At 38.4% G+C, this 23,745-nt stretch overlaps 1 protein-coding gene across 2 annotated transcripts in view; it reads left to right on the top strand.

Moving 5' to 3' along the window:
- The window catches only part of GTF2E2 (general transcription factor IIE subunit 2), an 84,745-nt gene that overhangs the window by 40,681 nt on the left and 20,319 nt on the right, over window positions 1-23,745 (top strand). For both annotated transcript variants that reach the window (XR_005216039.1, XM_037831295.1), the window contains exon 6: window positions 18,811-18,904. Coding sequence is in view for 1 of the 2 variants with exons in the window: in XM_037831295.1 (XP_037687223.1) it covers window positions 18,811-18,904 (94 nt within the window). In the remaining variant the exon portion in view is untranslated. The remainder of the gene's footprint in view (window positions 1-18,810; window positions 18,905-23,745) is intronic.

The following is a 23,745-nucleotide window of genomic DNA, read 5'->3' as shown; positions in this document are numbered from 1 at the left end:
TGATAACTAGCTTTTCCAAGTCTGCAAAGTAGGTTGTTGGAATTTTGATTGGGATTGCATTGAATCTGTAGATGAGTTTGGGTAGAATTGACATCTTAATGACATTTAGCCTTCCTATCCATGAACATGGAATATTTTTCCATCTTTTAAGGTCCCCTTCTATTTCTTTTAGTAGAGTTGTGTAGTTTTCTTTGTATAGGTCTTTTACATCTTTGGTTAAGTTTATTCCTAGGTACTTGATTTTTTTAGTTGCTATTGAAAATGGTATCTTTTTCTTGAGTGTCTCTTCAGTTTGTTCATTTCTAGCATATAGAAGCATTACTGACTTATGTGCATTAATCTTGTATCCCGCTTCTTTGCTAAATTTGTTTATTAGCTCTAGTAGGTGTATCGTTGATTTCTCAGGGTTTTCTAGATATAAGATCATATCATCTGCAAACAATGACAGTTTTACTTCTTCTTTTCCAATTTGGATGCCTTTTATTTCTTTGTCTTGCCGGATTGCCCTGGCTAGCACTTCCAGCACAATGTTGAATAACAGTGGTGACAGCGGGCATCCTTGTCTTGTTCCTGATCTTAGAGGGAAGGCTTTCAGTCTCTCACCACTGAGTACTATGCTGGCTGTGGGTTTTTCATATATGCTCTTTATCATGTTGAGGAAGTTTCCTTCAATTCCTACCTTTTGAAGTGTTTTTATCAAAAAGGGATGTTGGATTTTGTCAAATGCTTTTTCAGCATCTATTGAGATGATCAATTGATTTTTCCCTTTCGAGTTTTTAATGTGTTGTAATACATTGATTGTTTTTCTTATGTTGAACCATCCTTGCATGCCTGGAATGAACCCCACTTGGTCATGGTGTATGATTTTTTTAATGTGTCTTTGGATTCGATTTGCAAGTATTTTGTTGAGGATTTTTGCATCTATATTCATTAGGGAGATTGGCCGGTAGTTTTCCTTTTTTGTAGCATCTTTGCCTGGTTTTGGTATTAGATTGATGTTAGCTTCATAAAATGAGTTAGGTAGTGTTCCATTTTTTTCAATGTTTTGAAAGAGTTTGAGTAAGATTGGTGTCAGTTCTTTCTGGAAAGTTTGGTAGAATTCCCCTGTGAAGCCATCTGGCCCTGGGCATTTATTTGTGGGAAGATTTTTGATGACTGATTGGATCTCTTTGCTTGTGATGGGTTGGTTGAGGTCTTCTATTTCTTCTCTGGTCAGTTTAGGTTGTTCATATGTTTCCAGGAAATTGTCCATTTCCTCTACATTATCCAGTTTGTTGCCATACAGTTGTTCATAGTATCCTCTTATAATTTTTTTAATTTCTTCAGGATCTGCAGTTATGTCACCTTTTTCATTCATTATTTTGTTGATATGGGTCTTCTCTCTTTTTGATTTTGTCAGTCTAGCTAGGGGCTTGTCAATCTTGTTGATCTTCTCAAAGAACCAACTTTTGGTGATATTTATCCTCTCTATTGTTTTTTTGTTCTCTATGTCATTTTTTTCTGCTTTCATCCTTGTTATTTCTTTTCTTGTACTTGGTTTAGGATTGGTTTGCTGTTCATTTTCTAGCTTCTTCAGTTGATCCATTAGTTCTTTGATTTTGGCTCTTTCTTCCTTTTTAATATATGCGTTTAGTGCTATAAATTTCCCCCTTAGCACTGCTTTTGCTGCATCCCATAGGTTTTGGTATGTTGTGTTCTCATTTTCATTCGTCTCTATATATTTAGCAATTTCTCTTGCTATTTCTTCTTTAACCCACTGATTGTTTAGGAGTGTGTTGTTTAACCTCCAGGTATTTGTGAATTTTCTAAGTCTCTGATGGTTATTGACTTCTAATTGTATTCCGTTGTGGTCAGAGAATGTGCTTTGAATAATTTCAATCTTTTTAAATTTATTGAGGCTTGTTTTATGTCCCAGCATATGATCTATTCTGGAGAAAGTTCCGTGAGCACTAGAAAAGTATGTGTATCCTGGTGAATTGGGATGTAATGTCCTGTATATGTCTGTTAAATCTAATTCATTTATCAGATTGTTTAGGTTTTCAATTTCCTTATTGGTCTTCTGTCTGGTTGATCTATCTGTAGGAGAGAGTGATGTGTTGAAGTCTCCCACAATTATTGTGGAAACATCAATTGCTTCCTTTAGTTTTGCCAGTGTTTCTCTCATGTATTTTGTGGCACCTTGATTGGGTGCATAGACATTTACGATTGTTATTTCTTCTTGCTGAATTGCCCCTTTTATTAGTATGTAGTGGCCTTCTTTGTCTCTCAAAACATCCCTGCATTTGAAGTCTATTTTATCTGAGATTAATATTGCTACACCTGCTTTCTTTTGGCTGTAGCTTGCATGAAATATTTTTTTCCATCCTTTCACTTTCAGTTTCTTTGTGTCCCTGTGTCTAAGATGAGTCTCTTGTATGCAACATATTGATGGTTCATTTTTTTTGATCCATTCTGCGAATCTGTATCTTTTAATTGGGGAGTTTAATCCATTTACATTCAACGTTATAACCGTGAAGGCATTTCTTGAATCGGCCATCTTATCCTTTGGTTTATGTTTGCCATATTTTTCCCTCTCTCTATTAATATCCTTTATTGTACCCATACCGAATCTCTTTAGTACTGAACCTTTCTCCAAGTCTGTCTGTCCTGTCTTTGTTTCTCTGTCTGTAGGGCTCCCTTTAGTATCTCCAGTAGGGCAGGTCTCTTGTTAGCAAATTCTCTCAGCATTTGTTTGTGAAAAATTTAAGCTCTCCCTCAAATTTGAAGGAGAGCTTTGCTGGATAAAGTATTCTTGGCTGGAAATGTTTCTCACTCAGAATTTTAAGTATATCGTGCCACTGCCTTCTTGCCTCCATGGTGGCTGCTGAGTAGTCACTACTTAGTCTTATGCTGTTTCCTTTGTATGTGGTGAATTGCTTTTCTCTTGCTGCTTTCAGAACTTGCTCCTTCTCTGCTGTGTTTGACAGTGTGATCAGTGTATGTCTCGGAGTGGGTTTATTTGGATTTATTCTATTTGGAGTTCGCTGAGCATTTATGATTTGTGTATTTATGTTGTTTAGAAGATTTGGGAAGTTTTCCCCAACAATTTCTTTGAATACTCTTCCTAGACCTTTACCCTTTTCTTCCCCTTCTGGGACACCAATGAGTCTTATATTTGGACGTTTCATATTATCTATCATATCCCTGAGGTCCGTTTCGATTTTTTCAGTTTTTTTCCCCATTCTTTCTTTTATGCTTTCATTTTCCATTCTGTCATCTTCCAGGTCACTGATTCGTTGTTCAACTTCCTCTAGTCTTGTACTATGAGTGTCCAGAATCTTTTTAATTTGGTCAACAGTTTCTTTAATTTCCATAAGATCATCCATTTTTTTATTTAGTCTTGCAATGTCTTCTTTATGCTCTTCTAGGGTCTTCTTGATTTCCTTTGTCTCCCGTACTGTGGTCTCATTGTTCATCTTTAGTTCTTTGAGTAGCTGCTCTAGGTGCTGTGTCTCATCTGGTCTTTTGATTTGGGTGCTTGGGCTTGGGTTATCCATATCGTCTGGTTTTTTCATATGCTTTATAATTTTCTGTTGTTTTTGGCCTCGTGGCATTTGCTGAACTTGATAGGGTTCTTTTAGGGTTTGTAGACCTATTGAAGTCCTTATCTCTAATTTATCAGATCTACAGCTTCGTGGAGTACACTTTCTCTAACTGACCAGCAGGTGGCGTCCACGAGCCACCTGTTCTCCACGAGCCAGTTCTCCCCTGCTTAGCCTTTTTGGTGAGTGGGGGAGTGAGTCTTGTGGGGACCAATTGGTGTACCAAGCTTGCGTGTGTAGTTGGTGTTGCCTGCCCTGTATGTGGGGCGTGTTTCTGGGCAGTCGGGGAGGGGGGGTGGCCCTAACAATCAAATCTCCCTGATGATCCTAGAGTTTTAAAGCTGCTGCAATAGTCTAATCCTTCAGTTCAGTCCTGCCACAGTTTGTCTCTGCCACTGACCCACAAGTCTTTGGTATTGGCGTATGGCTCCTGAGACTTGCAAGTGGGCCTCTCTTCCAGGCTGTGCACCCCGGGTCCTCTGTTGAGGGATGACTGTGCTATGTCACAGGTGAGTGCCATCACCCCAGGGCAGTTCTGGGCTGCTGGGCTGTGTAGGGAGGCTCCCAGTCTGCTGAAATGATGGCTGAATGGGGCTTTGTTAATTCACACTGCTCCACCTTCCCAGCTCTGGGACAATCAGCTGAGGTTGCAGGGAAGGCTAATGTCCACGCCCAGTTTTGTGGTGTGTGCCTGTTATTTGAAGCACTTCCGTCACACTGGGTTGTGTGGGGCAGCTCTGGGCTATGGGGCTGGCGATGGGCAGGAGTGATTCCTGTCCACCAGGATGTTGGCTGTGAGCGGACACCCCTCTTTTCTTGGGAAGTTGTGGTGTTTAGTGAATTTTCTCAGCCACTGGATTATTGCCTTTTGTCTCAGAGCTCTCTTAGTTCTGCTCTTGACTTGACGTGCCCAAATTGCAATTCTTTGAAGCTTTCTGTATTGGGCTTCTTAGAGTAATTGTTTTAGAAAAAGAAAAAAGGATTAAAAAAAAAAAAAGGGCCCTCCTTAGAGATCTAATGGGTTATTGAAATGCTAAGAGACAAAGCAACCAGGGCCATTAAGGAAAGGTCCACAGGGCAGAGAGATCAGCTTTTCTTCGGGATTTGCATATGCGCTTCAAGGCCTGAGCTCCGCCCTTCCCCTTTCTGTGTTCACCAGAACTCCAAAAATCCTCCGCTTTTATTTTGGAGTTTTTCGTGTTATTTTTTTTGTTTCTGTGCCTGTCTCCTCTCTGCTGGGCTGGCAGCTCTCAGATTCTCTGGTGTCTGGTCTCAGTCTGTCTATGGTTGGAGTATGGATCAGTAGAATGAGTTTCCGAGAAGGGCTACCACTGCAGTTCTCCCTTCTCCTTCCCGGAGCTGGCAGCCCCTCCTCCCATGGGACTGAGCCTGGCAGGGAGGGGCGCGGGTCCCCTGGCTGCAAAAACTTACAGATTTCGCTGATCTCAGCAGTTCGACATTTTCATGAGTGTTGTATGAAGTATGCCCAAAGACAGATTGCTCTGTGGTGTCCAGTCCACGCAGTTCCTGGCTTTTTACCTACTTTCCTGGAGGAGTAACTAAAACTTACAGCTCACCAGTCCTCCATCTTGCCCCGCCTCTGGATATGAAGTTTTAAAGAATAAGGTGGAGAAAATTGAGGTTGGGAGGCTGAATAATAGAAGCATGGTTACAACTAACAAGTAGGGTGCTCCCGTCTTCTGGCCACCCCACTCCAAGCCACTTTTATCTCTAGCCTGAAATACTACCAGAGCCTCTAATTTGTTTCTTTCCTTCCACTCTCCCTCCTTTAAAACTGTTCTGAATAGAGCAGCTGAAGTGATCTTTTAAAAATATGTAGTAGATGTGTCACTCACATTTGTAAAACCTTTCAATAGTTTTCTTTGGGACTCAGGATACAATCCTAACTCCTATCCATAGCCTAGAAAACTCTGCATGATCTAGCCTTGTCTTTTCATTCCATTTGTCCTTACACATCTTGTCATTTCTTCTGGTAAAACTGCTCTTTCCTTTCTCAAGGCTATTACTCATGCAGTTCCCAGAGCCACCTCCTTTTAAGTCTTATCTTAAATAGTTCAGTGAATATTTTAATACTTACTATGCCAGGCACTGTGCCAAATGCACTGAGATAATTTAAATGTCACCTGAGAGAGTATGACCATAGAGATGAAAAGTAGACTATGGGTTATGAGAAGTCGGGGAAAGGGCAATGGGGAGTTAAGAAATGAGTGTAGGGTTGCTGTTTGGGGTGAAGGGAAATTTCTAGTAATGGATGGTGGGAAGGTGATAGCATTACAACATTCTAAATATGATCAAGCCCACTAATGGAATGCTAGGGAGGGATTGGAATGGGAAGATTTAGGCTGTATATATGTTTGCACAATTGAAAAAAAAAAAAAAGAAAAAGACAGTCTAAATGTCAGCTGAGAGAATCCTTGCCTATTTTGTTTTTTACTTGATTATTGTTTTTTTCCCATGAGACAATACGTTTGCAAAGGCAAAGACCATGTCTTTTTATTTATCAGTGTGTACCTAGCCCAATGCCTGGCCCATAGTAAATGCTCAGTAAATATATTTTGAGTGAGTGAATAAACGAATTAAGAGCCTGTGCAGTTTTGGAGGGAAAGAGAAGTCTTGTCATGAAAAACTGTTGGCTGAACTAAAAGTGTATTTAGTGACGTGGTCAATTTACCTTCTGTTGTAACCTTCTTAATTTACTGCTTTCTGGTCGGTCATTGGACCAAAGTTGAGCCAGAAATTAAGTACCAAAGAAGTTATGTGAGTTTTGAAAGATCACAACATTAGTTTGAGACCAAATTAAATATAGAACCTAGGGCTCTTGATTTCCGGTCTAGACTACCATTCTTCTTAAGACAGGTTTTCCTTAGCTTATTAGAAATAATACCTTTATAATTTTTATCTACTCATTAAAAATATTCCTCAAGAATTATTCGTAGAATAATTTATTAATTATTCTATGTTCAAGTACTTATATTTATTTTGAAAAGGCCAACAGCTTTGTAATTCAGAAGTTTTCAGTAATTCACACAGGTTTTTTTCCCTTTCCTTTCGTTAATTTGAATGAATAATGTTTCCCAGGTTTTAAAAAACTTCAAGAATATTAAGAACTAATTTTTTAAAAATTTGAAATGCTTTCAAACTTACAAAACAGTTATAGAGATAATACAAATTCCATACAGAAAGCTCCCAACATAACGCTACCTCCCAGATACCCAGACCCACCAATTTTGTTTTGTCACATTTTGTCATTCTAATATATACCTATTTATCTTTCTGTCTATGTACTTATCAATTCATTTTCTGAACACTTCGAGTATAGGTTGTATACATCATGCTCCTTTGAACACTTAAAACCATGTACATTTCCTAAGAACAAGGCTATTCTCTTATGTGTACACCTTAAGTGCAGTTTTCAAGTTCAAGGAATTTAACAATGATGTAAAGCATACAGTCTATATTCCAATTTTGTCATGTCCCAGTAAGGTCCCTTTGAGCCTTTTCTCCTCCCTTGCTAGAGCTCATCAAGGATCATGTATTGCCTATTGTCATTGTCTTTTTATTTCTTTTATAATTGGGGGGACATATATGCAGCCTAAACTTTTGCATCCAACTGCTCCGAAGCAATACCATTCAATGTGATTAATCACTCACAATATTGTGGTACCCTCACCACCTTCTATTACTAAAACTTTCCTATCTCCCCAAACAGAAATCCTATACCCATTGTTTTAGTTTGATAAAGCTGCCAGAATGCAATATACCAGAAATGGGATGGCATTTACAATGGGGATATGTTAATTTACTGTTTACGGTTCTTTTTTTTTTTTTTTATCTTCATTTTATTGAGATATATTCACATACCACGCAGTCATACAAAACAAATCGTACTTTCGATTGTTTACAGTACCATTACATAGTTGTACATTCATCACCTAAATCAATCCCTGACACCTTCATTAGCACACACACAAAAATAACAAGAATAATAATTAGAGTGAAAAAGAGCAATTGAAGTAAAAAAGAACACTGGGTACCTTTGTCTGTTTGTTTCCTTCCCCTATTTTTCTACTCATCCATCCCTAAACTAGACAAAGTGGAGTGTGGTCCTTATGGCTTTCCCAATCCCATTGTCACCCCTCATAAGCTACATTTTTATACAACTGTCTTCGAGATTCATGGGTTCTGGGTTGTAGTTTGATAGTTTCAGGTATCCACCACCAGCTACCCCAATTCTTTGGAACCTAAAAAGGGTTGTCTAAAGTGTGCGTAAGAGTGCCCACCAGAGTGACCTCTCAGTTCCTTTTGGAATCTCTCTGCCACTGAAGCTTATTTCATTTCCTTTCACATCCCCCTTTTGGTCAAGAAGATGTTCTCCGTCCCACGATGCCGGGTCTACATTCCTCCCCGGGAGTCATATTCCACGTTGCCAGGGAGATTCACTCCCCTGGGTGTCTGATCCCACGTAGGGGGGAGGGCAGTGATTTCACCTTTCAAGTTGGCTTAGCCAGAGAGAGAGGGCCACATCTGAGCAACAAAGAGACATTCGGGAGGAGGCTCTTAGGCACAACCATAGAGAGGCCTAGCCTCTCCTTTGCAGCAACCGTCTTCCCAAGGGTAAAACTTATGGTAGAGGGCTCAACCCATCAAACCACCAGTTCCCTATGTCTGTGGTCATGTTAGCAACCATCGAGGTGGGGTAGGCGAATACCCCTGCATTCTCCACAGGCTCCTCAAGGGGGCACTACATCTTTTTTTTTTCCTTGTTTTTCTTTCTTTTTTTTTTAACTTTCCCTTCTTTTTTAAATCAACTGTATGAAAAAAAAGTTAAAAAGAAAACAAACATACAATAAAAGAACATTTCAAAGAGACCATAACAAGGGAGTAAGAAAAAGACAACTAACCTAAGATAACTGCTTAACTTCCAACATGTTCCTACTTTACCCCAAGAAAGTTACATAATATAGCAACATTTCTGTGAACTTGTTCCTACTATATCCATCAGAAATTAACAGACCATAGTCATTCTTGGGCATCCCCAGAACGTTAAATAGCTTATCTGTTCTTGGATTATTGTTCCCCCTTCCTTAATTGCTGTCTATTGCTAGTTCCCCTACATTCTACATTATAAACCATTTGTTTTACATTTTTCAAAGTTCACATTAGTGGTAGCATATAATATTTCTCTTTTTGTGCCTGGCTTATTTCGCTCAGCATTATGTCTTCAAGGTTCATCCATGTTGTCATATGTTTCACGAGATCGTTCCTTCTTACTGCCGCGTAGTATTCCATCGTGTGTGTATACCACATTTTATTTATCCACTCATCTGTTGAAGGACATTTGGGTTGTTTCCATCTCTTGGCAATTGTGAATAATGCTGCTATGAACATTGGCGTGCAGATATCTGTTCGTGTCACTGCTTTCCGACCTTCTGGGTATATACCGAGAAGTGCAATCGCTGGATCGAATGATAACTCTATATCTAGTTTTCTAAGGAACTGCCAGACTGACTTCCAGAGTGGCTGAACCATTATACAGTCCCACCAACAATGAATAAGAGTTCCAATTTCTCCACATCCCCTCCAGCATTTGTAGTTTCCTGTTTGTTTAATGGCAGCCATTCTAACCGGTGTTAGATGGTATCTCATTGTGGTCTTAATTTGCATCTCTCTAATAGCTAGTGAAGCTGAACATCTTTCATGTGTTTCTTGGCCATCTGTATTTCCTCTTCAGAGAACTGTCTTTTCATATCTTTTGCTCATTTTATAATTGGGCTGTCTGTACTATTGTCATTGAGTTGTAGGATTTCTTTATATATGCAAGATATCAGTCTTTTGTCAGATACATGGTTTCCAAAAATTTTTTCCCATTGAGTTGGCTGCCTCTTTACCTTTTTGAGAAATTCCTTTGAGGTGCAGAAACTTCTAAGCTTGAGGAGTTCCCATTTATCTATTTTCTCTTTTGTTGCTTGCTGTGGGTGTAAAGTGTAGGAAGTGGCCGCCTAATACAAGGTCTTGAAGATGTTTTCCTACATTATCTTCTAGGAGTTTTATGGTACTTTCTTTTATATTGAGATCTTTGGTCCATTTTGAGTTAATTTTTGTGTAGGGGGTGAGGTAGGGGTCCTCTTTCATTCTTTTGGATATGGATATCCAACTCTCCCAGCCCCATTTGTTGAAAAGACCATTATGGCTCAGTTCAGTGACTTTGGGGGCCTTATCAAAGATCAGTCGGCCATAGATCTGAGGGTCTATCTCTGAATTCTCAATTCGATTCCATTGATCTATATGTCTATCTTGTGCCAGTACCATGCTGTTTTGGCAACTGTGGCTTTATAATAAGCTTCAAAGTCAGGGAGTGTAAGTCCTCCCACTTCGTTTTTCTTTTTTAGAGTGTCTTTAGCAATTCGAGGCATCTTCCCTTTCCAAATAAATTTGATAACTAGCTTTTCCAAGTCTGCAAAGTAGGTTGTTGGAATTTTGATTGGGATTGCATTGAATCTGTAGATGAGTTTGGGTAGAATTGACATCTTAATGACATTTAGTCTTCCTATCCATGAACATGGAATATTTTTCCATCTTTTAAGGTCCCCTTCTATTTCTTTTAGTAGAGTTATGTAGTTTTCTTTGTATAGGTCTTTTACATCTTTGGTTAAGTTTATTCCTAGGTACTTGATTTTTTTAGTTGCTATTGAAAATGGTATCTTTTTCTTGAGTGTCTCTTCAGTTTGTTCATTTCTAGCATATAGAAACATTACTGACTTATGTGCATTAATCCTTGTATCCCGCTACTTTGCTAAATTTGTTTATTAGCTCTAGTAGCTGTATCGTCGATTTCTCAGGGTTTTCCAGATATAAGATCATATCATCTGCAAACAATGACAGTTTTACTTCTTCTTTTCCAATTTGGATGCCTTTTATTTCTTTGTCTTGCCAGATTGCCCTGGCTAGCACTTCCAGCACAATGTTGAATAACAGTGGTGACAGCGGGCATCCTTGTCTTGTTCCTGATCTTAGAGGGAAGGCTTTCAGTCTCTCACCATTGAGTACTATGCTGGCTGTGGGTTTTTCATATATGCTCTTTATCATGTTGAGGAAGTTTCCTTCAATTCCTACCTTTTGAAGTGTTTTTATCAAAAAGGGATGTTGGATTTTGTCAAATGCTTTTTCAGCATCTATTGAGATGATCAATTGATTTTTCCCTTTTGACTTGTTAATGTGTTATAATACATTGATTGATTTTCTTATGTTGAACCATCCTTGCATGCCTGGAATGAACCCCACTTGGTCATGGTGTATGATTTTTTTAATGTGTCTTTGGATTCAATTTGCAAGTATTTTGTTGAGGATTTTTGCATCTATATTCATTAGGGAGATTGGCCGGTAGTTCTCCTTTTTTTGTAGCATCTTTGCCTGGTTTTGGTATTAGATTGATGTTAGCTTCATAAAATGAGTTAGGTAGTGTTCCATTTTCTTCAATGTTTTGAAAGAGTTTGAGTAAGATTGGTGTCAGTTCTTTCTGGAAAGTTTGGTAGAATTCCCCTGTGAAGCCATCTGGCCCTGGGCATTTATTTGTGGGAAGATTTTTGATGACTGATTGGATCTCTTTGCTTGTGATGGGTTGGTTGAGGTCTTCTATTTCTTCTCTGGTCAGTCTAGGTTGTTCATATGTTTCCAGGAAATTGTCCATTTGCTCTACATTATCCAGTTTGTTGCCATACAGTTGTTCATAATATCCTCTTATAATTTTTTTAATTTCTTCAGGATCTGCAGTTATGTCACCTTTTTCATTCATTATTTTGTTGATATGGGTCTTCTCTCTTTTTGATTTTGTCAGTCTAGCTAGGGGCTTGTCAGTCTTGTTGATCTTCTCAAAGAACCAACTTTTGGTGATATTTATCCTCTCTATTGTTTTTTTGTTCTCTATGTCATTTATTTCTGCTTTAATCCTTGTTATTTCTTTTCTTGTACTTGGTTTAGGATTGGTTTGCTGTTCATTTTCTAGCTTCTTCAGTTGATCCATTAGTTCTTTGATTTTGGCTCTTTCTTCCTTTTTAATATATGCGTTTAGTGCTATAAATTTCCACCTTAGCACTGCTTTTGCTGCATCCCATAGGTTTTGGTATGTTGTGTTCTCATTTTCATTCGTCTCTATATATTTAGCAATTTCTCTTGCTATTTCTTCTTTAACCCACTGATTGTTTAGGAGTGTGTTGTTTAACCTCCAGGTATTTGTGAATTTTCTAAGTCTCTGATGGTTATTGACTTCTAATTGTATTCCATTGTGGTCAGAGAATGTGCTTTGAATAATTTCAATCTTTTTAAATTTATTGAGGCTTGTTTTATGTCCCAGCATATGATCTATTCTGGAGAAAGTTCCGTGAGCACTAGAAAAGTATGTGTATCCTGGTGATTTGGGATGTAATGTCCTGTATATGTCTGTTAAATCTAATTCATTTATCAGATTGTTTAGGTTTTCAATTTCCTTATTGGTCTTCTGTCTGGTTGATCTATCTATAGGAGAGAGTGATGTGTTGAAGTCTCCCACAATTATTGTGGAAACATCAATTGCTTCCTTTAGTTTTGCCAGTGTTTCTCTCATGTATTTTGTGGCACCTTGATTGGGTGCATAGACATTTACGATTGTTATTTCTTCTTGCTGAATTGCCCCTTTTATTAGTATGTAGTGGCCTTCTTTGTCTCTCAAAACATCCCTGCATTTGAAGTCTATTTTATCTGAGATTAATATTGCTACACCTGCTTTCTTTTGGCTGTAGCTTGCATGAAATATTTTTTTCCATCCTTTCACTTTGAGTTTCTTCGTGTCCCTGTGTCTAAGATGAGTCTCTTGTATGCAACATATTGATGGTTCATTTTTTTTGATGCCATTCTGCGAATCTATATCTTTTAATTGGGGAGTTTAATCCATTTACATTCAAGTGTTATAACCGTGAAGGCATTTCTTGAATCAGCCATCTTATCCTTTGGTTTATGTTTGTCATATTTTTCCCCTCTGTCTATTAATATCCTTTATTGTACCCATACTGAATCTCTTTAGTACTGAACCTTTCTCCAAGTCTCTCTGTCCTGTCTTTGTTTCTCTGTCTGTAGGGCTCCCTTGAGTATCTCCAGTAGGGCAGGTCTCTTGTTAGCAAATTCTCTCAGCATTTGTTTGTCTGTGTAAAATTTAAGCTCTCCCTCAAATTTGAAGGAGAGCTTTGCTGGATAAAGTATTCTTGGCTGGAAATTTTTCTCACTCAGAATTTTAAATATATCGTGCCACTGCCTTCTCGCCTCCATGGTGGCTGCTGAGTAGTCACTACTTAGTCTTATGCTGTTTCCTTTGTATGTGGTGAATTGCTTTTCTCTTGCTGCTTTCAGAACTTGCTCCTTCTCTTCTGTGTTTGACAGTGTGATCAGTATATGTCTCGGAGTGGGTTTATTTGGATTTATTCTATTTGGAGTTCGCTGAGCATTTATGATTTGTGTATTTATGTTGTTTAGAAGATTTGGGAAGTTTTCCCCAACAATTTCTTTGAATACTCTTCCTAGACCTTTACCCTTTTCTTCCCCTTCTGGGACACCAATGAGTCTTATATTTGGACGTTTCATATTATCTATCATATCCCTGAGGTCCATTTCGATTTTTTCAATTTTTTTTCCCCATTCTTTCTTTTATGCTTTCATTTTCCATTCTGTCATCTTCCAGGTCACTGATTCGTTGTTCAACTTCCTCTAGTCTTGTACTATGAGTGTCCAGAATCTTTTTAATTTGGTCAACAGTTTCTTTAATTTCCATAAGATCATCCATTTTTTTATTTAGTCTTGCAATGTCTTCTTTATGCTCTTCTAGGGTCTTCTTGATTTCCTTTAGTATCCCGTACTATGGTCTCATTGTTCATCTTTAGTTCTTTGAGTAGCTGCTCTAGGTGCTGTGTCTCTTCTGATCTTTTGATTTGGGTGCTTGGGCTTGGGTTATCCATATCGTCTGGTTTTTTCATATGCTTTATAATTTTCTGTTGTTTTTGGCCTCGTGGCATTTGCTGAACTTGATAGGGTTCTTTTAGGGATTTGTAGACCTATTGAAGTCCTTATCTCTAATTTATCAGATCTACAGCTTCGTGGAGTACACTTTCTCTAACTAACCAGCAGGTGGCGTCCACGAGCCACCTGTTCTCCACAAGCCAGTTCTCCCCTGCTTAGCCTTTTTGGTGAGTGGGGGAGTGAGTCTTGTGGGGTCCAGTTGGTGTACCAAGCTTGCGTGTGTAGTTGGTGTTGCCTGCCCTGTATATGGGGCGTGTTTCTGGGCAGTCAGGGAGGGGGGGTGGTCCCTAACAATCAAGTCTCCCTGGTGATCCTAGAGTTTTAAGCTGCTGCAATAGTCTAATCCTTCAGTTCAGTCCTGCCACAGTTTGTCTCTGCCACTGACCCACAAAGTCCTTGTTATTGGCGTATGGCTCCTGAGACTTGCAAGTGGGCCCCTCTTCCAGTCGTGCACCCCGGGTCCTCTGTTGAGGGATGACTGTGCTATGTCACAGGTGAGTGCCGTCCCCCCAGGGCAGTTCTGGGCTGCTGGGCTGTGTAGGGAGGCTCCCAGTGCTGCTGAAATGATGGTTGAATGGGGCTTTGTTAATTCACACTGCTCCACCTTCCCAACTCTGGGACAATCAGCTGAGGTTGCAGGGAAGGCTTAATGTCCACGCCCAGTTTTGTGGTGTGTGCCTGTTATTTGAAGCACTTCCGTCACACTGGGTTGTCTGGGGCAGCTCTGGGCTATGGGGCTGGTGATGGGCAGGAGTGTTTCCTGTCCACCAGGATGATGGCTGTGAGCGGACACCCCCCTTTTCTTGGGAAGTTGTGGTGTTTAGTGAATTTTCTCAGCCAGCTGGATTATTGCCTTTTGTCTCAGAGCTCTCTTAGTTCTGCTCTTGACTTGACGTGCCCAAATTGCAAGTCTTTGAAGCTTTCTGTATTGGGCTTCTTAGAGTAATTGTTTTAGAAAAAGAAAAAAGGATTAAAAAAAAAAAAGGGCCCTCCTTAGAGATCTAATGGGTTATTGAAATGCTAAGAGACAAAGCAACCAGGGCCATTAAGGAAAGGTCCACAGGGCAGAGAGATCAGCTTTTCTTCGGGATTTGCATATGCGCCTCAGGGCCTGAGCTCTGCCCTTCCCCTTTCTATGTTCACCAGAACTCCAAAAATCCTCCGCTTTTATTTTGGAGTTTTTCGTGTTGTTTTGTTTCTGTGCCTGTCTCCTCTCTGCTGGGCTGGCTGCTCTCAGATTCTCTGGTGTCTGGTCTCAGTCTATCTATGGTTGGAGTTTGGATCAGTAGAATGAGTTTCCGATAAGGGCTGCCACTGCTGTTCTCCCTTCTCCTTCCCGGAGCTGACAGCCCCTCCTCCCACGGGACTGAGCCTGGCAGGGAGGGGCGCGGGTCCCCTGGCCGCAAAAACTTACAGATTTCGCTGATCTCAGCAGTTCCACGTTTTCATGAGTGTTGTATGAAGTATGCCCAAAGTCAGATTGCTCTGTGGTGTCCAGTCCACGCAGTTCCTGGCTTTCTACCTACTTTCCTGGAGGAGTAAGTAAAACATACAGCTCACCAGTCCACCATCTTGCCCCGCCTCTGTTTACGGTTCTTAAGCTGTGAAAATGTCAAACTCAGAGCAGCAACAGGATGATACCTGAACTCTGAAGGCAGGCTGCCAGCATCCAGGACACCTCTGTCACATGGGGAGGCACGTGGTTGGCGTCTTCTGGTCCTTCTCTCCTGGGTGTCGTTGCTTTCAGCTTCTGGCTTCAGTGGCCTCCTCTCTGTTTTCTGTGTGTCCTATCTTGGCTTCTTCAGGAGATTTTTCTCCAAATTTCTCTGGGGCTTTTTTTTTCTGTGTTTTATTGTCTTATACAGAACTCTACTAAGGTCATTAAGACCCACCTTGAATGAGGTGGGTCACATCTCAGTTGAAATAACCTAATCAAAAGTTCTCACACACAATAGGTTTGTACCCAGAGGAATGGATTAAAAGAACATGATCTTTTCTGGCGTACATACAGTTTCCATCTACCATACCCATTATGCTTTAACTCTTCATTCACTCTGTCCCCCATCCATGTAACCTGTGTGCTAGTATCTGTCTCTAGTTGTGTAGTCTCTGACATTTTCTTTGTAGCTACCATAGGGTTTAAATTTAACATCGTAAATCTGTAACAGCCTCATTCAACAATTTTCTTTGGTTTGATAACAACTTAACTTCAATAGTATACAGAAACTATGTTCCCATACACTTGTGTCCCCACACTGTTATGAAGCTTTTGTCACAAATTACATGTTTATATATTGAGTTCGAAACCACTGCTTTATCATATTTTTTACATTTGCCTTTTAGATTTTGTATGAAGTAAAAGTAGAGTTACAAATAAAAAATACAATAATGCTGGAATTTATATTTACCCATGTCATTACCCTCACTGGAGATCCTTATTTCTTCGTGGAGTTTTTTGATCTATGGTCTATGGTCTTTTCCTTTAGACCTGCAGAACTCTCTTTAGCATCTCTTATAGGGCTTGTCTAGTGGTGACAAACTCCTTCTGCTTTGTTTATATGGGAATGTCTTAACTGCTTTCTCGTTTTTGAAAGACATTTTTGCCAGATTTAGAATTCTTGGTTGGCAATTTTTTTTAGTTCCAGCACTTTAAATATGTCATCCTGCTGCCTTCTTGCCTTCATGGTTTCCGATGAGAAATTAGCACTTGATCTAATTGAGCCTCCATTGTATGTTACATGTTGCTTCTCTCTTGAGGCTTTCAGAATTCTCTATTTTTGGTATTCAACAGTTTGATTATACTGTACTGTACCCTGTTTGGAGTTTATTGAGTGTCTTGGATGTGTATATTCATGTCTTGTTAAATTTGGGAAGTTTTCAGATATTATTTCTTTGAATTTTCTCTCTCCCTGTTTTGTCTTTCTTTTCCTTCTGAGACTCCTACAAGACATATAATGTTATGTTTGATGGTGTCCCACAGGTTCCACAGGTTCTGTTACTTTTCTTTATTCTTTCTGTTCCTCAGATTAAGTGATTTCAATTGTCCTATCTTCAAGTTCTTGGGTTCTTTCTTCTGCCGGTTCCAATCTGCTGTTGAACTCCTCTAGGGATTTTTATTTTATTTTATTTTTTTAAGAGAAATTGTTGGTTTACAGAATGATCATGCAGAAAATGCAGGATTGCTGTACACCACCCCACACCAGCACTTGCATTGGTTTGGAAAATTTGTTACAATTGATAATACTTTTTTTGTAATTCTATTTTTTTAAACAGTTGTTATATTTGTTACAATTGATGAAAGATTATTAAAGTAGTACTGTTACTGTTTTCCATAGTTTACCTAGGGGTATTTTTCCCCCCATATTCCCAACCCATTATTGTTGTTATTTTTCATGCATATCTTTATTACTCATCTACCCATACACTGGATAAAGGGAGTGTCAGTGACAGGGTTTTTACAATCACATGGTCACATGATAAAAGTTATATAGTTATATAGTCATTATCAGATCACGCTACTTGATTTCAGTTCAGCAGTTACAGGTATTTCCTTCTGGCAATTCTGATACACTAGAAACTGAAAAGAAATATCTGTGTAATGAGTTCATAATCATTTGTCAAATCCTAACTTCTCAGTTACACCTGTTCCCTCATTTGATTTTTCTCTCAATCTTCAGGGATATCTGAGCAATGACCATTTTAGGTTCTTCTTGCTGAAAAGGGGTGTCGACCTTATGGGGTAGAGGAATGGAACTGGTTGATGTTCTTGGAGAGACTGCTAACTCTGTATTTCAGGGTTTATCTTGCATAGGAACAATCTGGAGGCTTTAAGTTTCTGAAAAAATAAACTTATTAAGGAATACATTTATAGAATCTTAGACAGAGACAAGGGTATTCTTTAGAGTTTTCAGGAATACTGTTGGTTGGGGCTTAGCCATTCTGTATTTGTAATACAATGCATTTATGTTTAAGGTGATTTATTTATTTAGCTGCTTTTTAGGTTTTTACATATCTCATTACCATTTACTAGCTGGTTCCCATGGACTCTATTTAAAATTATTTTTTGATATGTTAAGTTATTTTATGAATAATTTATATAAGTAAGACTAAAGAAATGGTAAAAGGCAGCTTTATTTGAAATTTTAATAAGAATTTGACACAGCAAACCTGTGTTCAGTAAATTTTGGTGCACACACATCAAAAAGATGAAAGAATACTACCACATGTCTTTTTGGCAGAATGAGATAGTTCAGGTTTTTATCACAAAATCATGTGTGATGAAGTTCTTCCTGTTAAACAACTAACAGGATGAGAATATACTTTATTTCTTTTTTGTCCTTAGAAAGATCTTGTTCATTTATTGATTGTTAAGCTTGAGAATGTACATTATGATACTGCCATCAGATGACACAGTTTCAGGGTTTATTCCTGTGATAAATTTCGCATCATCGTTAGAGTCTAGTGTGCTGCTTTCTGGCTTCTTGAATTCATCTTCTGTTTCATATCAGTAGTGGAATATCTTCTCTCAGTTTTCTTTTCTTTACTGTGAAAGGTAGAATAAAAAATTCTGAATTCTCAGCTGTGTTCAGTGATAGCTAAAAGACTACAAATGCAGTGTCTCCAGCCCTTTATGTCTTCTTGATAGTGCAAAACTTTGGGCATTGCCATTAGAAAACTGAAGGATGGCTATTTATTTCACTATTGGATCAAGCTTCTCAGTGATTTAAGCATTTTTTCCTTTTTTATTTTAGCTACTTAAAAGCTTAATTGGAAATAATTGATGAGTAATGATTGCTAGGTAGCAAAATATTTCAGGATATAGGGAAAATAAGATGACTAAGATTCTACAATATATTTTAGATCAATAATTGAGTCCAGTGGACCCACATAGTAATTGTAATATAGAATGAATTTTATTGTTTTTTTTTTTTTTGAATAAGTAATTTTCTTTTTGTGCTGTGGAGAACCTCTAAGAATAAAAGTCTTAAAATATCAATCCTTAAAAATACTCAGAACTGCTCAAGAAAGAAACTCAGAAATTAAAATTGAGTGCAGTGGACCATACTGGTATACTGAGGGTTAAAAGAAATGGGAATCCTTTGTTGTACATGTGAAAAATCTTTTGGTGAGATAATTCGGAGTTAACTGAAAAATCTTTATCTTTAAGGCTTTAGGGGACCAGATACTGTTTGTAAATCGTCCTGATAAGAAGAAAATTCTTTTCTTCAATGATAAGAGCTGTCAATTTTCCGTGGATGAAGGTAAGCCTCTCTCTATAGATACTTTAACTTTGCAAGTATATTATAATTTTAGTGATAAAATATATAAATAGAAATCTCCATTTAAGCAAATCTAATAATGTTTTACTGCAAATTTGTATTACTTTTGAGATTAGAAAATGGCATGAAAACAATGTTAGTCTAATTATAACATTTCAAAAGTAATACAAACTTACAATAAAATATTCTGCTGCTAACATTAGACTTGAAATATTGAAACTGTTGGTGAGGCCTGCCCAGTCGTCATATTGACTCTTCTTTATGGCATTAAGTGAAAGAGACTCGATTGAATGAATAGTTTTACATGACCAATGCATTTACAAGTGTTGCCCTTTAATAGTTTATACTTTCTTAATTATGATTTTTAATTTGTATAGTAAACTTAAGTTTTTCTTTTACCGGTCATTTGGCTGTTGTTATTTAAGCTTGTGGCGTTTGTAGATTGGAATTTAGTCAGCCTGGAGTTACTTAGATGACCATGATTTGTTTCACCAAATAGAATCTTGTGTTTTTTGTGAAAATCCTGTAATGTCTGACAGAGTATCTTATATGTATTTGGTTCCCAATATGTTTGTTAAATAAAAATGGCAAAACATTCCAGTTCTTAAGTGTCCCCCTTTCTAATAAATAAGGTAAGCTATATATAATTTGAAAACCTTATAAGTAAGTAGCAAACTCCCTCTGTACATTGTAGTGTTAGGTATCTATTTAAGGTTTGCTTTGAGTTACTTTTACTTGAAATTTCACTTTTATGCAAAATTTTATAATCTTCAAAATTAACTTCTTGCTTTTATAAATTATAGGAGTGTATTTGATATTTAAGAACCTTTTGAGCTTAAAAAAAAGTTCCTGTATTCTTAGGCATGGTTAGCTTATTTGGGAAAAAAATTGGAAATATTTTAAAAAAGGACTTGTAAAAAATGTTTTTAAAGGTAAAATTTGTATCACAACTATCACATGCCCAATAGTAAGGGAGATCTTGTGGTGAAAAGCAGATGTGCTTTCCTTTCTCTAGTTCCAGTTCCTTTCTCTTTTGGCAACCACTTAACTGGGTTTATTTTGGATTTTTATAGTGGTTTGTTCCAAACTGCTAAATAATGTGCTCAAGCTTGTTGTTCCTTGGTTTTTCAACATTGAATATTACCTAATGACTTATTCTTATCATCCCTCTGATTCCAACAACTGTCTCTTCTTCCCTCCACTTCCCAGTATAGCTATACCACTCATTTTAATCGTTCAGTTATTTACTTTGGCACCTTCAACAAACAACATACTTATACTTCCTCTGTGGAAATTTTTAATATTATCGAGCTGTGCAGATGGCAGCATACTGTAGCATATCTGTTCTGTAAGTAGATGTTTAAATTGAGGTATGCGGTTGATAGGAAAGAGATTGTGGTAGCTTCCTAAGAGTGTAAAATGAAAATAGGCTTTTTTTAAAAATTTAATTTTTTTGAGATTGTTCACATACCATACAATTATCCAAAGTGCACAATCAGTTGCCCACGGTTCCATCATACAGCTGTGCATCCATCACCACAATTTTTAAAAAAAATTTTAGGACATTTTCATTACTCCAGAAAAGAAATGAAGACAGAAAAACAAAACTCAAATCCTCCCATACCCCTAACCACCCTCCCTTCATTATTGACTCTTAGTATTGGTATAGTACATTTGTTACTGTTGATGAAAGAATGTTAAAATACTACTAACTGTAGTACATAGTTTGCAATAGGTATATTTTTTCCCCATATACCCCTCTATTATTAACTTCTAGTTATAGTGTCATACATTTGTTCTAGTTCATGAAAGAGATTTCTAATATTTGTACAGTTAATCATGGACATCGTCCACCACAAGATTCACTGTTTTATACATTCCCATCTTTTAACCTCCAACTTTCCTTCTGGTGACATACGTGACTCTAAGCTTCCCCTTTCCACCACATTCACACACCATTCAGCACTGTTAGTTATTCTCACAACAACATGCTGCCATCACCTCTGTCCATTTTCAAACACTGAAGTTCAACCTAGTTGAACACTGTGCTCAGAATAAGCAACCACTCCCCATTCTTTAGCCTTGTTCTATATCCTGGTAACTTATATTTCATGTCTATGAGTTTACATGTTATAATTAGTTCATATCAGTGAGACTGTGCAGTATTTGTCCTTATGTGTCTGACTTATTTCACTCAATATAGTGCCCTCAAGTTTCTTCATTAACCCATTTTTTTTTTTTTAAAGACGGTTTTGTTCACCCACCATACATTCGGTCCTAAGTAAACAATTGATGGTTCCCTGTATAATGATGTATTGATGTATTCACTACCATCACCACTATTTATATAAGGACATCTCCATTTTTTCCACAAAGGAGGAGTAAGAGTCAAAGAAGGTAGAGAGACAAAAGAAAAAGAAAAAGAAAGAAAAGAAAACATGGCAGCTAAAAAGCAACAAAAGGAAAAATAGAATTAAACTAAAGTAGAATAAATTAGTCAGACAACATCAATGCCAAGAGTCCCATACCCCTCCCTTATGTCCCCCTCTTATAGGCATTTAGCTTTGGTATATTGCCTTTGTTACATTAAAGGAGGCATGATACAGTGTTTCTGTTAACTATAGTCTCTAGTTTGCATTGATTATATTTTTCCCCAATACCCTATTTTTAACACCTTGCAAGGTTGACATTCATTTGTTCTCCCTCATGTAAAAACATATTTTTACATTTTGTCACAATTGTTGAGCATTCTAGGTATCAGTGAGTTATACAGCCCCAGTCTTTATCTTTCTTCTTTCCTTCTGGTGTCCCACATCCTCCTAACTTTTCTCTTTCAACCATACTCACAGTCATCCTTGTTCAGTGTACTTACATTGCTGTGCTACTATAACCCAAAATTGTGTTCCAAACCTCTTACTCCTGTCTTTTCCTATGTGTCTGTAATGCTCCCTTTAGTATTTTCTGTAGTGCAGGTATCTTGTTCACAAACTCTGTCATTGTCTGTTTGTCAGAGTATATTTTAAACTCTCCCTCATATTTGAAGGACAGTTCTGCCGGATATAGGATTCTTGGTTGGTGGTTTTTCTCTTTCAGTATCTTAAGTATATCACCCCACTTCCTTCTTGCCTCCGTGGTTTCTACTGAGAAATCTGCACATAGTCTTATCAGGCTTCCTTTGTATGTGATGAATCACTTTTGTCTTGCTGCTTTCAGGATTCTCTCTGTCTTTGACGTTTGATAATCTGATTCAGTGTCTTGGCTTCGGCCTATTGGGATCTTCTCTGTTTGGGGTAAGCTGTGCTTCTTGGATCTGTAATTTTATGTCTTCATAAGAGATGAGAAGTTTTCATTGATTATTTCCTCTTTTATTGCTTCTGCCCCTTTTCCATTCTCTTCTCCTTCTGGTGCACCCATGACACGCACTTTCTTGTGTTCTGTGTTGTCATTCAGTTCCCGGAGATGTTGCTCATGTTTTTCCATTCTTTTCTCTATCTGTTCTTTTGTGTGTAGGATTTCAGGTGTCATGTTGTCCAGTTCTTGAGTGTTTTCTTCTGCCTCATGAGATCTGCTGTTGTATATCTCCATTGTGTTTTTCATATTTTGTGTTGTGCCTTTCATTTCTATAGTTTCTGCCATTGTTTTCGAATTTTCTATTTCTACCTTATGTTCACCCAGTGTTTTCTTTATAGCCTTCATCTCTTTTGCCGTATCTTCCCTGAACTCTTTGATTTGTTTTTTTATATGATTTAGCATATTTCTTTGAAAATCTTTAATAGATTGTTTCATTAAAGTGAAACAATATCTCAACTAGCTCTTGATTGACGTGTAAGTTTGTTCCTTTGACTAGCCCTTATCTTCATTTTTCCTAGTGTAGATTTGTAGTTTTCTGTTGTCTAGAAATCTGGTTTCCTTGGTTACCCCAATCAGATTTTTCCAGACCAGAATAGGTTCAGATCTCAGAATGGGGTTATATTCAGTTTCAAGTCTCCCTGCAGGTGTGTCTTAGAGATTGACAGACTTTTCTGTGAGGTCTCTAGCCACTGTGCTTTTCCTAACCTGCCCAGCAGGTGGCACCTGTCAGCGTGTTGCTCTGGACTGGTCTAAGGAGGTGTGGCCCCTTTAGTTTCTGTTTTGTCTATTTTCCCCCAGGCTCTGGGGTCTGGTTCTGAAGGGAAGACTGGTAGTAGAGCTGGGCCCCACCTCCTTCCTCTCAGGGAAGATACACCCCCTAGGGAGTCAACATCTACATTTGAATAGCTTCGCTGTCTCTCTGACTCGGTTATCTCCACTGCTCTCTGGGTCAGAGCACTGCAAACTGAAAGTAGCCGAGGCTCTCTCTATTGAGCCCCTCAGGTTGAGAGAGAAAAAGGGACAGAAAGCTCCCTTTTCATGCCGGTCCACCGCCCCCCCAGTTTCGCCCATCAACCAGAGAGCTCCTGGTCTTCTGGGCTCCCCTTCCCGGGACAGGGGAGTCCTCCAGCTCCTTAAGGTCAGTCATCACTAAAAGCATCTGTCTGCTTGTTGGGGGCTTATGGCTCATATTCAGCAGTCCACATTTGTTAATTAAAACTCCAGTTGGAGCTGGGCTGAGCTGTATTCGCTTGCTCAGAGAGTGCTGCTTTCTGCCACAGTGAGGTTTTGCAGCTCAGCCTGCCATAGGGGGAGGGGGCTCCTGGCATGGTTTTTATTTACAGATTTTATGCTGCGATCTCAGGTGTTCCTCCCAATCCAGGTTGGTGTATGATGTGTGGTCAGTCACAGTTGTCCCCCAGCAGTTATTCCAAATTATTTACTAGTTGTTCCTGGTTGTTTATTATTTGCTC

The sequence above is a fragment of the Choloepus didactylus genome, chromosome 3 (genome assembly GCF_015220235.1).
Source record: "Choloepus didactylus isolate mChoDid1 chromosome 3, mChoDid1.pri, whole genome shotgun sequence".
Taxonomy (NCBI): Eukaryota; Metazoa; Chordata; class Mammalia; order Pilosa; family Megalonychidae; genus Choloepus; species Choloepus didactylus.
Note: the sequence above shows the minus strand (reverse complement) of the source record. Positions and strands in the feature narration are given on the sequence as shown.